The sequence below is a fragment of the Leptidea sinapis genome, chromosome 13 (genome assembly GCF_905404315.1).
Source record: "Leptidea sinapis chromosome 13, ilLepSina1.1, whole genome shotgun sequence".
Classification (NCBI taxonomy): domain Eukaryota; kingdom Metazoa; phylum Arthropoda; class Insecta; order Lepidoptera; family Pieridae; genus Leptidea; species Leptidea sinapis.
Genome location: NC_066277.1, coordinates 2,929,070 through 2,941,722, shown reverse-complemented (window position 1 = coordinate 2,941,722; position 12,653 = coordinate 2,929,070). Strand labels below are relative to the sequence as shown.

Here is a 12,653-nt window from a genome sequence, read left to right as displayed (position 1 = left end):
CTTTTCGTCTATATATCAATTATTGTTTTTGGGTCTGAAGGGCGCCGAGCTAGCCAAATTACTGGGCAAATGAGACTTAACATCTTGTCTCATGGTGACGAGCGCAATTGTAGTGCCGCTTATATACCGCCGCGAATATTTGGGTTTTTCAAGAAACCTGAGCGATACATCATTGTAATGGGCAGGGCGTATCATTTACCGCCAGCTGAACGTCCTGCTCGTCTCGTCCCTTAATGTCATAAAATAAATAAAATCATTTGTTTATGGCCTTAATTAAGTACCTAATTAGAGTTCTAAATTCCAAAAGATTCAAAATTGATTACATCATGCTATTGTTTGTAAATATTCCTCACTCAATACCAGAACACGATTCTGAGACACATTCGTCTCATATTGGAATATCCTGGGATGATTGTGAACAGAAAAGTGCATATCATTTAAGGCGAGGTTTTCCCAACACTTTAGGTAAAAATTGCGCGAACGTTAGATTCGATAGGTACGCATGGACACGGGCGTCGGGCATGGCTGAGAACGAACCGAGCGATACGGGTCAACGACCGCCGACCCAGAATGAACCGCGTAATATTTTTTAAAACTTACAGTTGTGCTAGAGTACGGAATTACTGTGATAATATTTTTTATGCATTTTTGAAGTAAATCTTTTTTATCGACGTATGAGAGAAATGTTATATTACGCACAAAATTATGATTTCAACATTATGGATATCGTATCCGAGATTCTCGAAGGTGCAGAGAACTAATTTGGGATCATTTTTGAAATCCAAGATGGCCGCCGCGCATAATTATAATTTCAACAATATGGGTATCATATCCGAGGTTCTCGAGGATGCAGAGAACGAATTTGGGATCATTTTTGAAATCCAAGATGGCCGCCGCGCAAAATTATGATTTCAACAATATGGGTATCGTATCCGAAGTTCTCGAGGGTGCAGAGAACGATTGTGTGATCATTTTTGAAATCCAAGATGGCCGCCGCACTTAATTATGATTTCAGCAATTTGGATATCGTGTCCGAGGTTCCCGAGGGTGCAGAGAACGATTTTGGAATCATTTTTGGAATCCAAGATGGAGACCGCTCAAAATTCGTCCTCGACACCCTCGAGAACCTCGGATACGGTATCCATATTGCTGAAATCATAATTTTGTGCGGCGGCCATCTTGGATTTCAAATATGATCACACAATAGTTCTCTGCACCCTCGAGAACCTCAGACACGATATCCATATTGCTGAAATCATAATTTTGTGCGGCGGCCATCTTGGATTTCAAATATGATCACACAATCGTTCTCTGCACCCTCGAGAACCTCGGACACGATATCCATATTGCTGAAATCATTATTTTGTGCGGCGGCCATCTTGGATTTCAAATATGATCACACAATCGTTCTCTGCACCCTCGAGAACCTCGGACACGATATCCATATTGCTGAAATCATAATTTTGTGCGGCGGCCATCTTGGATTTCAAAAATGATCACAAAATCGTTCTCTGCACCCTCGAGAACCCCGGACACGATATCCATATTGCTGAAATCATAATTTTGTGCGGCGGCCATCTTGGATTTCAAATATGATCACACAATCGTTCTCTGCACCCTCGAGAACCTCGGACACGATATCCATATTGCTGAAATCATAATTTTGTGCGGCGGCCATCTTGGATTTCAAAAATGATCACATTATCGTTCTCTGCACCCTCGAGAACCCCGGACACGATATCCATATTGCTGAAATCATAATTTTGTGCGGCGGCCATCTTGGATTTCAAATATGATCACACAATGGTTCTCTGCACCCTCGAGAACCTCGGACACGATATCCATATTGCTGAAATCATAATTTTGTGCGGCGGCCATCTTGGATTTCAAATATGATCACACAATCGTTCTCTGCACCCTCGAGAACCTCGGACACGATATCCATATTGCTGAAATCATAATTTTGTGCGGCGGCCATCTTGGATTTCAAAAATGATCACAAAATCGATCTCTGCACCCTCGAGAACCCCGGACATGATATCCATATTGCTGAAATCATAATTTTGTGCGGCGGCCATCTTGGATTTCAAATATGATCACACAATCGTTCTCTGCACCCTCGAGAACCTCGGACACAATATCCATATTGCTGAAATCATAATTTTGTGCGGCGGCCATCTTGGATTTCAAATATGATCACACAATCGTTATCTGCACCCTCGAGAACCTCGGACACGATATCCATATTGCTGAAATCATAATTATTTGTGGCGGCCATCTTGGATTTCAAAAATGATCCCAAAATCGTTCTCTGCACCCTCGAGAACCCCGGACACGATATCCATATTGCTGAAATCATAATTTTGTGCGGCGGCCATCTTGGATTTCAAAAATGATCACAAAATCGTTATCTGCACCCTCGAGAACCTCGGACACGATATCCATATTGCTGAAATCATAATTTTGTGCGGCGGTCATCTTGGATTTATCTAACTTCCCTAAAGTACATATATACAAAAATCCCGCGTGGCATAATATTCAAAATAATATTGCCTAAATTTTATTTTAGTACTTTCCGACTTACATTTACCTATATATTTCAACAAATACGCTATCGCATCATCATTATTTTTTTACTATGATTCCCGCTTTGTACTTGTTTGCTAAAATCTTACGTAACGTGAGCCCAAGAGACACGAGCACAGTACCTTCCTTGACAGTGGTCACGGGCGTACTGCTGGCTTGAGCGTGCATGCAAACAAGGCGTCGCGTTTGGTTTATTACGAAAAAAATTAATATAAAATAATTGATAAAGCGTATTGATAAATCCCACAGTGAAAACTTATAAATACTAATAAACTATCGAATAAAATAAGTTTTGTGTTTATAGCTATCATAGTTTTATGATAATATAAACAATTCAAATAAAAAAGACTATTTTTCAAAAAATAAATCTATCGAGATTTTTTTTCGTAATCGTGTTTTCGAAACAGCGATAATTTAGATAAAGAAATGAAGATAAACATGTCAAAAAATTGGAACCGTAGTATGTGTAGAAGTATTTTAAGTAGATTTTTAAAAATGTTACTTTTTAGGACTATAGCGCCTTAACAGGAAATAACAGTAAGAGGGGGTACCGAGCGTCGCGCGAAAGTAGGTGTCGTTGGGCAAATCAGACAAAATGGCGGTTAGGATGGAAAAAGCGCGCGAATTTTAGGTGACATTAACTGAGTTAAGAATTTCGTAATCGTTATTCATGCAAAATAAATTTTCGTCTCATATTGTGTCGTCATATAATATTTTTTGTAAAAATATAAGCTTTACATAAACTCTCAAGAAATTGTTGAAGCTATTGCTTAAATGTAAACGCAACCTAAAAGTTTATTTTGTCTGTGCTCAGTGTGACATATGTAATGTCAAATAGACGTCAGCCCTTTAACTTCCTGTTCTCTGCTAATGGTCATTGGTAATGTACGTACTTGTCTTGTTTGTTATCGCTCATAGTATTAAAATCAAGTGTAATCTCATCGCAGTGTTTTTATTCCTATCATTTTTCCTAACATGGTAGCAGAGCGTGGTTGGGAGAATAGGAAAAAATATTTATTTCGGCGAGATTACGCGTACCAATTTTTCATCACGCACGCGTTACTTCGTTGCTTCGGTGAACAACATGGCGTCCCCGCTTGCACAAGGTATGGAGAAACTAAAAGGGGCAGAAAACTACTCCACTTGGAAGTTTACTATGCGCATGCTATTAATTCACGAGGAATTGTGGGACTTCGTTGAAACCAATAACGAAAGCGACAAAAATAAAGGTGAGAAAGCGTTGGCGAGGATCGCGCTCTCTGTGGCACCGACGGTAATACCGTACATCCGTTCTGCCAAAACCGCGTTTGAGGCGTGGAACATACTGAAAAAGGCTTATGAAGGACGTGGTCTGAGCAGAAGATTGGGCCTGCTGCGGAGTCTTTTCAGCACCAAGTTGAGTGAAAATCCCTCGATGGAGTCATACCTACACAAAATTAAGGAGATTTCTCACCAACTGGAGGAAATAGAATCACCTCTGGATGATGAATTTGTTGCAGTGATAATGTTGAGTGGACTCACAGAAGACTACGACCCGCTCATCATGGCAATTGAGAATTCTAGTTCCAAGTTGACGACCGATACCATCTCCTCTAAACTATTACAAGAGGTACAAAGGCGTGAAGACAAGAACGAAGGTGGTACAGCCTTAGTCACCACACACACACAGAAACAATTCAAATGTTTTAAGTGCAACGGCAAAGGACACCTTTCTCGGAACTGTCCGGAGAGAAAGATTGCAACTGCAAGCAACTACAGTAGCAGCCTGGGAACGAGGCATCCACCGAGGAGCTCGCAGAAGAAGGTTCCTGTTAAAAACAAGGCGCTTGTGACGGCTCTCTCTGTGAATGTGAATAGTAACAAGTGGTACATTGATTCCGGAGCCACTAATCATATGTGTAACAGTGCAAAAGTGATGGTAGGATGTGATCCGAAAAAAACAGTGGATGTGTGCATTGCAAACGGTGCAAAGCTATCCACTGCGGGGTTAGGTCAAGTAAAAGTGCAGCTGAAAGACTGTGTAAGGACAATAAGTGATACTTATTATGTTCCTAATTTAAGTACTAATTTGTTGTCAGTCAGTGCCATGACCAAAAAAGGTTATATTGTTACTTTTGATAGTACATCATGTACTATCTATGATAATAACGAGATTTTAGCTACAGGTACCCATGTCAATGGTGTCTATCAGCTAGATACTGTGTCTGATAGCGTTTGTACTGCAGAGGAACAGGAGTGCAGTATGATGGCATCAGCTGCGGCAGACTTGAAATCCCAGGAAGTGTGGCACAAGCGGCTCGGTCACCTTAATCTAAGAAGTATGCAACTTTTGCAAAAAGGTATGGCAATTGGCGTTCATTTTAATACTTCTGATTTTCAGCAATGTGTGTCTTGTGTTGAAGGAAAGCAAAGTAGACTCCCTTTTCCTAAGAAATCAAGTAGTAGAGCGACAGAAGTGCTGGGTTTAATACATACAGACTTATGTGGTCCCATACAGGTTCCCTCTATAAGTGGTGCTAGGTACATACTTAGTTTCATCGATGACTACACAAGAAAGCAGTTTGTCTATTTTTTGAAATCAAAAAATGAAACTTTTGCTAATTTCAAAAAATTCAAAGCCCTTGTGGAGAATGAAACTGGGAAGAAGTTAAAAGTTCTTAGAAGTGATAGAGGCGGAGAATATATGAGTTCTAAATTTAAGGAATACCTAAAGACCTGCGGGATCAAACACCAGAAGACCATCCCCGACTGCCCACAACAAAATGGCGTCGCGGAACGGGCCAATAGGACGGTGATGGAGAAGGTTAGATGCATGCTGCGTGACGCTGGACTGGAAAAGAAATTCTGGGCAGAGGCAGTGAACACAGCAGTCTACTTAAAGAACCGCAGTCCTACCAAGGCCGTTCCTGGTGAAACCCCCGAGGAGAAGTGGACAAACAAGAAGGTAAATCTAAACCATTTAAGAATTTTTGGTTGTGTAGCTTATTCTATGGTAAAGAATAGGAGGAAACTTGATCCTAAAAGCAAACCATATATTTTTGTGGGATACAATGAAGAGTCGAAAGGCTACCGACTAATAGATACTGAGAACCACAGAAACTGTGTCAATTCTCGCAATGTTGTGTTCATAGAAAATAAATTTTGGAACAAAGACATGTCACATGATGATAGTTTCAAGCAACATCCTATTGTTGACATCAACAGTCTGATTTCTAATGAAATTCAGCAATCAGAATCATCCACTGTGAGTTCTGATCAATCTGATGACATGAGATTATCACAGAGAGAGGAACAGAGGATCAGCATGATCACACTGTATGATTCTGAGAGCGATAACACAAGTTCTGAAACGGAGAACTGTTTGGATTATACTTACGTTCCAGGAGATGACACGCTGGCTCAAGCAGAGCAGGAAGACACCTCCTACGAAGAAGCTGATGGGTCCTGCCTAATTGCTAATTTTGTGGCACTGGCTGATGGTTACCCTGATGATCCGCAGACTGCAACCGAAGCACTGAAGGGACCGGATTCAGACAGTTGGCGGAGGGCAATGACAGATGAGTATAATTCATTCATTAAGAACAAATGTTGGACTTTGACAAAACGTAAACCTGGCCATAAGCCCGTTCAATGTAAATGGATTTTTAAAAGGAAATATGGTGCTAATGGTGAGCTCATAAAATTTAAAGCTCGTTTGGTTGCCAAAGGTTATACCCAGAAATATGGTATAGATTACCAGGATACTTTTTCACCTGTAGTAAGGTACTCCACAATAAGAATGCTTCTTGCTCTAGCAGCAGAATACAACTTGGATTTGGAACATCTTGATGTGAAAACTGCTTTTCTCAATGGAGATCTTGAGGAAACAGTATACATGGAGCAACCAGAGTGTTTCAAGGTTAAAGGGAGCGAAGATATGGTATATAAGCTCGACAAGGCTGTGTACGGCCTTAAACAAGCTTCCAAGTCTTGGTACGATAAAATTACTAAGGTGCTCTGTGACAAATTAAAGTTCTGCCGCTTGACTTCTGAGCCATGCGTATTCTTTAAGTGTGAAAATGGATCAATGATGATCATAGCGTTGTATGTGGACGACTTGATTGTATTTTCATCACCAGATTTTCAAGGAAAGGATAAAATAAAGAAGGAACTACAGGAGGAATTCGAAATCACTGATCTAGGGCCAGCTCAGCATGTACTTGGCATGAAGCTGATGAGGGAAGATAACAAAATTTACCTAAATCAGTCGAACTACATCCAGAAGGTACTGAAAAAGTTTCGCATGGAGGACTGCAAACCAGCTGCAACACCCATGGAGACAGGTCTTAAACTTACCAAAGAACCCAAGCAGTACGAGACCTACGACTACAGAGGTTTGATTGGTTCTTTGATGTATGTGGCAGTTTGCACCAGACCTGACATCAGTCATGCAGTTAGCTACCTCAGTCAATTCAATGATTGTTTCGGCGAAACTCACTGGAAAGCTGCCAAAAGAATACTACGTTATTTGAAAGGTACAATTAATTTTAACCTTGTATTTTCCAAATCAGGTTTGAACATTTCAGCCTACGCAGATGCTGACTGGGCGTCAGACAACATCGACCGTAAATCGTTTACTGGCTTCATTTTTACCGTGGGCAAGTCCGTTGTTGCTTGGGAGAGCCGCAAGCAGCGCACTGTTGCTCTGTCAAGCACTGAAGCAGAGTACATGGCGTTGTCAGACACATGTAAGGAAGCTTTATTTATTAGAAAATTTTTATTTGAAGTTTTTGGTACCATGGCTAAAATCACGATTTATAATGACAATCAATCTGCTATTAAGTTATGTAAAAGTTTTGTATTTCATTCCAGAACAAAGCACATTGATATACGTCATCATTTTATTAAAGAAATTGTTAATAAAGGTGTTGTTGAAATAAAATACTTGTCAACTGCAAATATGTTAGCAGACATATTAACTAAAGCACTTTGTAAAGAAAAGCATAATTATTTCACAAGTCAGTTGCTAACAAGTTCATAGGTTAACTTATAATGTTTGTGTTTTAACTGAACTAAGTTAGAATGTAACTTTGTTAAGTTGTAGTTTATGTTTAGCTTGCGTTTAAGGGCCAGTGTTGAAGCTATTGCTTAAATGTAAACGCAACCTAAAAGTTTATTTTGTCTGTGCTCAGTGTGACATATGTAATGTCAAATAGACGTCAGCCCTTTAACTTCCTGTTCTCTGCTAATGGTCATTGGTAATGTACGTACTTGTCTTGTTTGTTATCGCTCATAGTATTAAAATCAAGTGTAATCTCATCGCAGTGTTTTTATTCCTATCATTTTTCCTAACAGAAATGGCTCCAATTATGCGCTATTTTAGCGATTTCTTTACATATTATTTTGAATATGAGTGTATATACGTAATCGAAAACATGTATGTAGTTTGGTTATTATAGAAAATCTGATTATCGTTCGATACACGCCGTGCTAAGTTTAAGGTTTACTTTATTTTTTAGATTTGAGATTGATTTTCTTTTGAGGAAGCTAAATCATGTTTCCAGATTGTATTATCTATAGAATGAATACATAAATAAATACAGAGTAAATTTAAATAGGCGTGGATCGACAGAATCCGAAACTATGAAATTTTTTTTTTGTTTCAAGGAATGGCAAGGGTACACCCATACAGCCAACAAACGCAGGAATATGAAAATTACAGAATCTTGGCAAATTATACTAACAATTATATTTAAGATGACTATAATGTTTAGTCTAATGATTAAAATATGGAAATATTATATATGTCATATTATAGTATGTACTACATACTACCTAATATTTCTATGAACCTACCATACCCAACCTAGATTTAGTTGTCTGTGGCACCAAAAAAACTGTGCGCTTTGGTGACATTATAGTACATATTATGGTCAACAATGCTTTTTAGGCCATAGATTATAGACTTTTTCAAAGACTCAATAAAGTTGAGGGATAGAAAAATATGATAAGTGGCGTTATTAATGAGAATCCAGGAATTGCAGCACACTCTAAATATTAAATTATAATAATATCTATTCACCTGCAAGTCTGCATCGTGTAAGCACAGGAATCTCTAATGTGGTCCTCTAGGTCGGTTCCACAAACACTCTCCCCACACTTCTTACAAGGAGCTGTAATAACCATAATTTGCAAATTTTATAAGCGCTAATATTAAAGTGTATCTTAATCATCTTTTTCTAGTATAAATGGATATTAACCTACTTAGATTTTAATATATTGTCTTAATAACATGATGCTTAAATAAGACAATACTTAAAGAGGATATAGCGTACTTGAGCCTCCCAAGGATTTTACGCCTCTAATCTTAAGCCTTATCAAACCAATAAATAACACCAGTGAACAGGTTTCCTCTTTGACTTGTGCTAGAATGGGATAGACTAAAGTGTTGCCATGCTCTATTTATGATACCCAGTTTCTTCAAAAACAATTTGGCTTTGCCTTCCAAATGACCTCGGAGTTTGTGATCACTCGAGATTTCAAGAATCAGTATTCGAAACTAGGCAAAGCATTAGAGAGTGTTGCCAAGAGGGGTGAAATGAAAAAATGGTGGTTTTTATTTTAATAAGGTTCATTTACCCCTTTCTGCGACCTTCTCAAGATGGGACTTGATGGAAGACACAAATGACTTCCGGCTCTAGTCAACGATTTAATAAGATCTGCATCGCCCATGTATACAGTTCTCTCCACCACTCAAATCCGCACAGCAATGTATGTAGGAGACGTCAAACATATCATTGATATGCAGCAGAAAGAAACACTGTAGTAGATAGCACACAGCCTTGGGGAACTCCAGCGTTCACGGGCTTCGGGTTCGAGCAATAACCGTCGACTACGACCTGAACGCTGCGCCTAGTGAGGATGCTGGTGGTCCACTTGCATAACCTCCCAGGAAGCCCAAATGATGGAAGTTTCGAGAGGAACGCCTTGTGGCATTAAGGACGGAAGGCTTTCGCTATATCCAGACTAACTGCCAAGCCTTCTACCATGCTTTCCATAGCCGCCACCCATCTTTCAGATAGGTATACTAGAAGATTGTTGATCAGCTGATGACCAATGACCCTCTATACCAAGAACTGGCACATAGCAATGCTTTATTTGCCATGATTTGTATAGAAGGGAGGTAAAGGCAATAGGCCTGTAGTTATCTCTATACAAACTGTCTCCTTTTATTGTGATCGGATGGACGGAAGGCTGATTTTCATGCATCTGCGACTACGCCTTTTGAATAAGAGTAACGAAATAAACGCATTAATAAAGGCGTCAGCTCAGGAGTACACGTTTTAGGCACATTAAGATTGAAGAGCTCTTGGTGGAATCTTTCCATGGTTGTTAAGAGGTGGAGACAAATATGTCGGTAAAAATTGAGAGGTATCTGCCGACTTGCAGTACTAAATGTGGTGGGTCATTGGTATTTTGTGAAATGATCGTTACATATCCGCTTCACTCCTTACTAGGCAATGGGGCCAAGAAGATAACAAGGAGCTACTAAGTGGCTATCCACAATTGGGAGACTTGTTGGTGAATCAACAAATTGGTACAGACCATATGCAGCACAAAATTATTGCAGATCATCTTGTGTAGTCTGTGTAACACAACCCAAGACTACAATTTCAACAAATGGAATTGGTGCAAGCACATTGTTACTTGCCATTCGAATGCAGCATATGAGATGATCCATTCCTGGATTACCACTATGGGACCTGTAGACACACACATCCCAACTCTCACAACTGATGAGACAGCAACAGCATCCTATCTTAACAAACACACATACCAAATACACATGAAACCATAAATTATTTTATGCGGGATAGGTTAATTTGTTCGCGCAATCAGAGTTTCCCGGAATGGAAAGGTTAATGATAATATAATGTTCTCATGTATGTGACAACTGTCTTAATGAATAATAAAGTTCTGTAATTCCTCATTTTCCATGTGAAGCTTTCAAATTAGAGTGGCCCCACTTTCTACTTAGATAAATAGCCAAAAAATTGTGTAATGAATAAGACAGTTTAAATTGAGATTTACTTTAAACTTACCCATTTTATGCATTTTCTCATGATGTTCTGGCACCTCAGCTTGAGGCACTGCCTCTTTGCACACTGGGCACATACGGATGTTCCTGGCACAATATATGATGTGAATAGAGAAATTTGCAGCAGGAATAAGCTTTTTGCTGAAATAAAATATACAATTATCAACAACCCTTTAAAAAATATATAAATATTGGCTGATCAGTAACACTTCCAAGTAAGAAGAATGGTAGCTATTACTGTAGTAAAATATCTTAATATGAGTAGGTATACATTTTTACTTTTATATAAAAAAAAACAAAAAGGCATCAAATTTTATGTTTCCTTAATCTGCACACATTCTCTACCACTAAAGTATACCTTATACCACATTAAAACAACGAACACAATAATCTAAAAAACCAGTCATGGCTATGGTATTTCTAAAATAATTAACTAGACAAAATCAAAGAACAGAGAAAAATAGCTATCTCCAGAAAGGTAAATTGAACTTAAATATAAACAATACCAAGCGTCCAACACATGTTTGATTTGATCTAATTGTCCAAAAATAAACTAAGTAACAGCGTTTAACGTAAGACTCTTAAAATAGAATTTCTATTGATAATACGGCCCAACTGTGTTGGAAATGGGAATACAGAAACTTACCAGTTTTCACAAATCTCAGTTGCAGTCTCATCCATGTTGGTTGATATAACTACAGAATTACCTATAAAATGCAAAATATTTTAAGATAATGTATCTTAAGACATTTAAAAAGGAATTTCAAAATATCAAAGCCAATATTTACAAGTTTTTCTATCGGCGTTAAGTAGGTTTTTCTAAATAGTAGGTATTTTTCTTGATCTATATTTTAATTGTTTTACTAAATACTTATGGTATTTAAGTATTTTTCATTATAACTTGTCTGAATGAATATCATTTAAATTTTAAATTCTATTTGTTATTTGAATTTTTTTTGCAAATCTTATCACTATTTTTTTTTTTTATTCTTCTTCCCAAAGAATACAATATTGTACGTTCACGGTTAAACGGGAAAGGCAAAGGCAAAGCCATGCAGCCATCGTCAAACATAAATATCGATGATGTGGTAATATGTGTCCAGTGATCGACGGCCGAAAAATAAACTTGAACATTAGAAATATGATAATAATCAATGATATTTAAAAGTATAGATAGGTTACCTAGACAACATTCGGTGATTGTAAATGATACACAAACGCACACATGAATAATTTAACATTGCAATAGCACACTAGATTACGATTACACGTCAAAGAAGGATAGTAAATTCAATTATCGCAAGTGAAAAAGAGATAAGTCTAGTTTGCTAATTGCTTTGTATTTGCATAGCAAAAACACAGAATCATTCACCAGATATGATTTTTTACCGTACACCGTGATTTATGCGTATAATACGATTAATTCATGAGTTCATGTAATAAAAGCTATAAAGTAGTAAAACTACATTTAAATTAGGTAAATTAGGTGTTATTGATTTTAAAAAAATAATTTAATATTCATTATAATATATAGCCATAATGATGATATAAATTATTTGTACATAAAATAATAAAAAGTATACAGACATATCAAAACAAAACCGAAATGTATTAACAATAAGGGTTCCATTTTTATAATTTTACTAACAACGGCTCCCAAAAAGTTTTAAGTTTACAATTATTATTTCTTGTATATTATATTATTTATGAATGTATTTCTGTTGAGGGTTTATTACAATAAGATAATGGGAGAAACAGAAAATGATCTATTGATTCTTCTGCAGTTAGCAAGGGATATACAGAAAGGGCAGTGTTACTGAACTCCTACGCAAGCAGATAGCACTTACTGTCTACGTCCGCTACCTACCCTAAAACTTGTTTTTGTAGTTTGATAGTTCAGCTATACGCACTTGTTTATTAAAAAATATTAAATTTCGTATTACATACACTGCAACAACGCCTTTTTTACATTATTTCCTAAATTGTCCTA

At 37.7% G+C, this 12,653-nt stretch overlaps 1 protein-coding gene and 1 long non-coding RNA gene across 4 annotated transcripts in view; both read right to left on the bottom strand.

Moving 5' to 3' along the window:
• The window catches only part of LOC126967772 (uncharacterized), a 28,686-nt gene extending 17,071 nt beyond the window's left edge, over window positions 1-11,615 (bottom strand). Inside the window, exons 1-4 of one of the 3 annotated variants that reach the window (XM_050812453.1) lie at window positions 11,452-11,615; window positions 11,310-11,370; window positions 10,668-10,804; window positions 8,648-8,738 (exon numbers count right to left, since the gene is read on the bottom strand). In XM_050812453.1, the coding sequence (XP_050668410.1) occupies window positions 8,648-8,738; window positions 10,668-10,804; window positions 11,310-11,344 (263 nt within the window). In that variant the 5' untranslated portion in view covers window positions 11,345-11,370; window positions 11,452-11,615. Of the gene's footprint in view, window positions 1-8,647; window positions 8,739-10,667; window positions 10,805-11,021; window positions 11,192-11,309; window positions 11,371-11,451 lie in introns of those variants that run through there. The other 2 variants (XM_050812455.1, XM_050812454.1) reach the window with 2 other exon arrangements.
• LOC126967804 (uncharacterized) lies at window positions 1,378-2,510 on the bottom strand. The gene is made up of 3 exons (XR_007730087.1): window positions 2,328-2,510; window positions 1,828-1,927; window positions 1,378-1,627 (listed from the first exon to the last, which is right to left on the bottom strand). It is a non-coding gene; the product is annotated as an uncharacterized LOC126967804 (long non-coding RNA).
• Window positions 11,616-12,653: the final 1,038 nt, after the last annotated feature.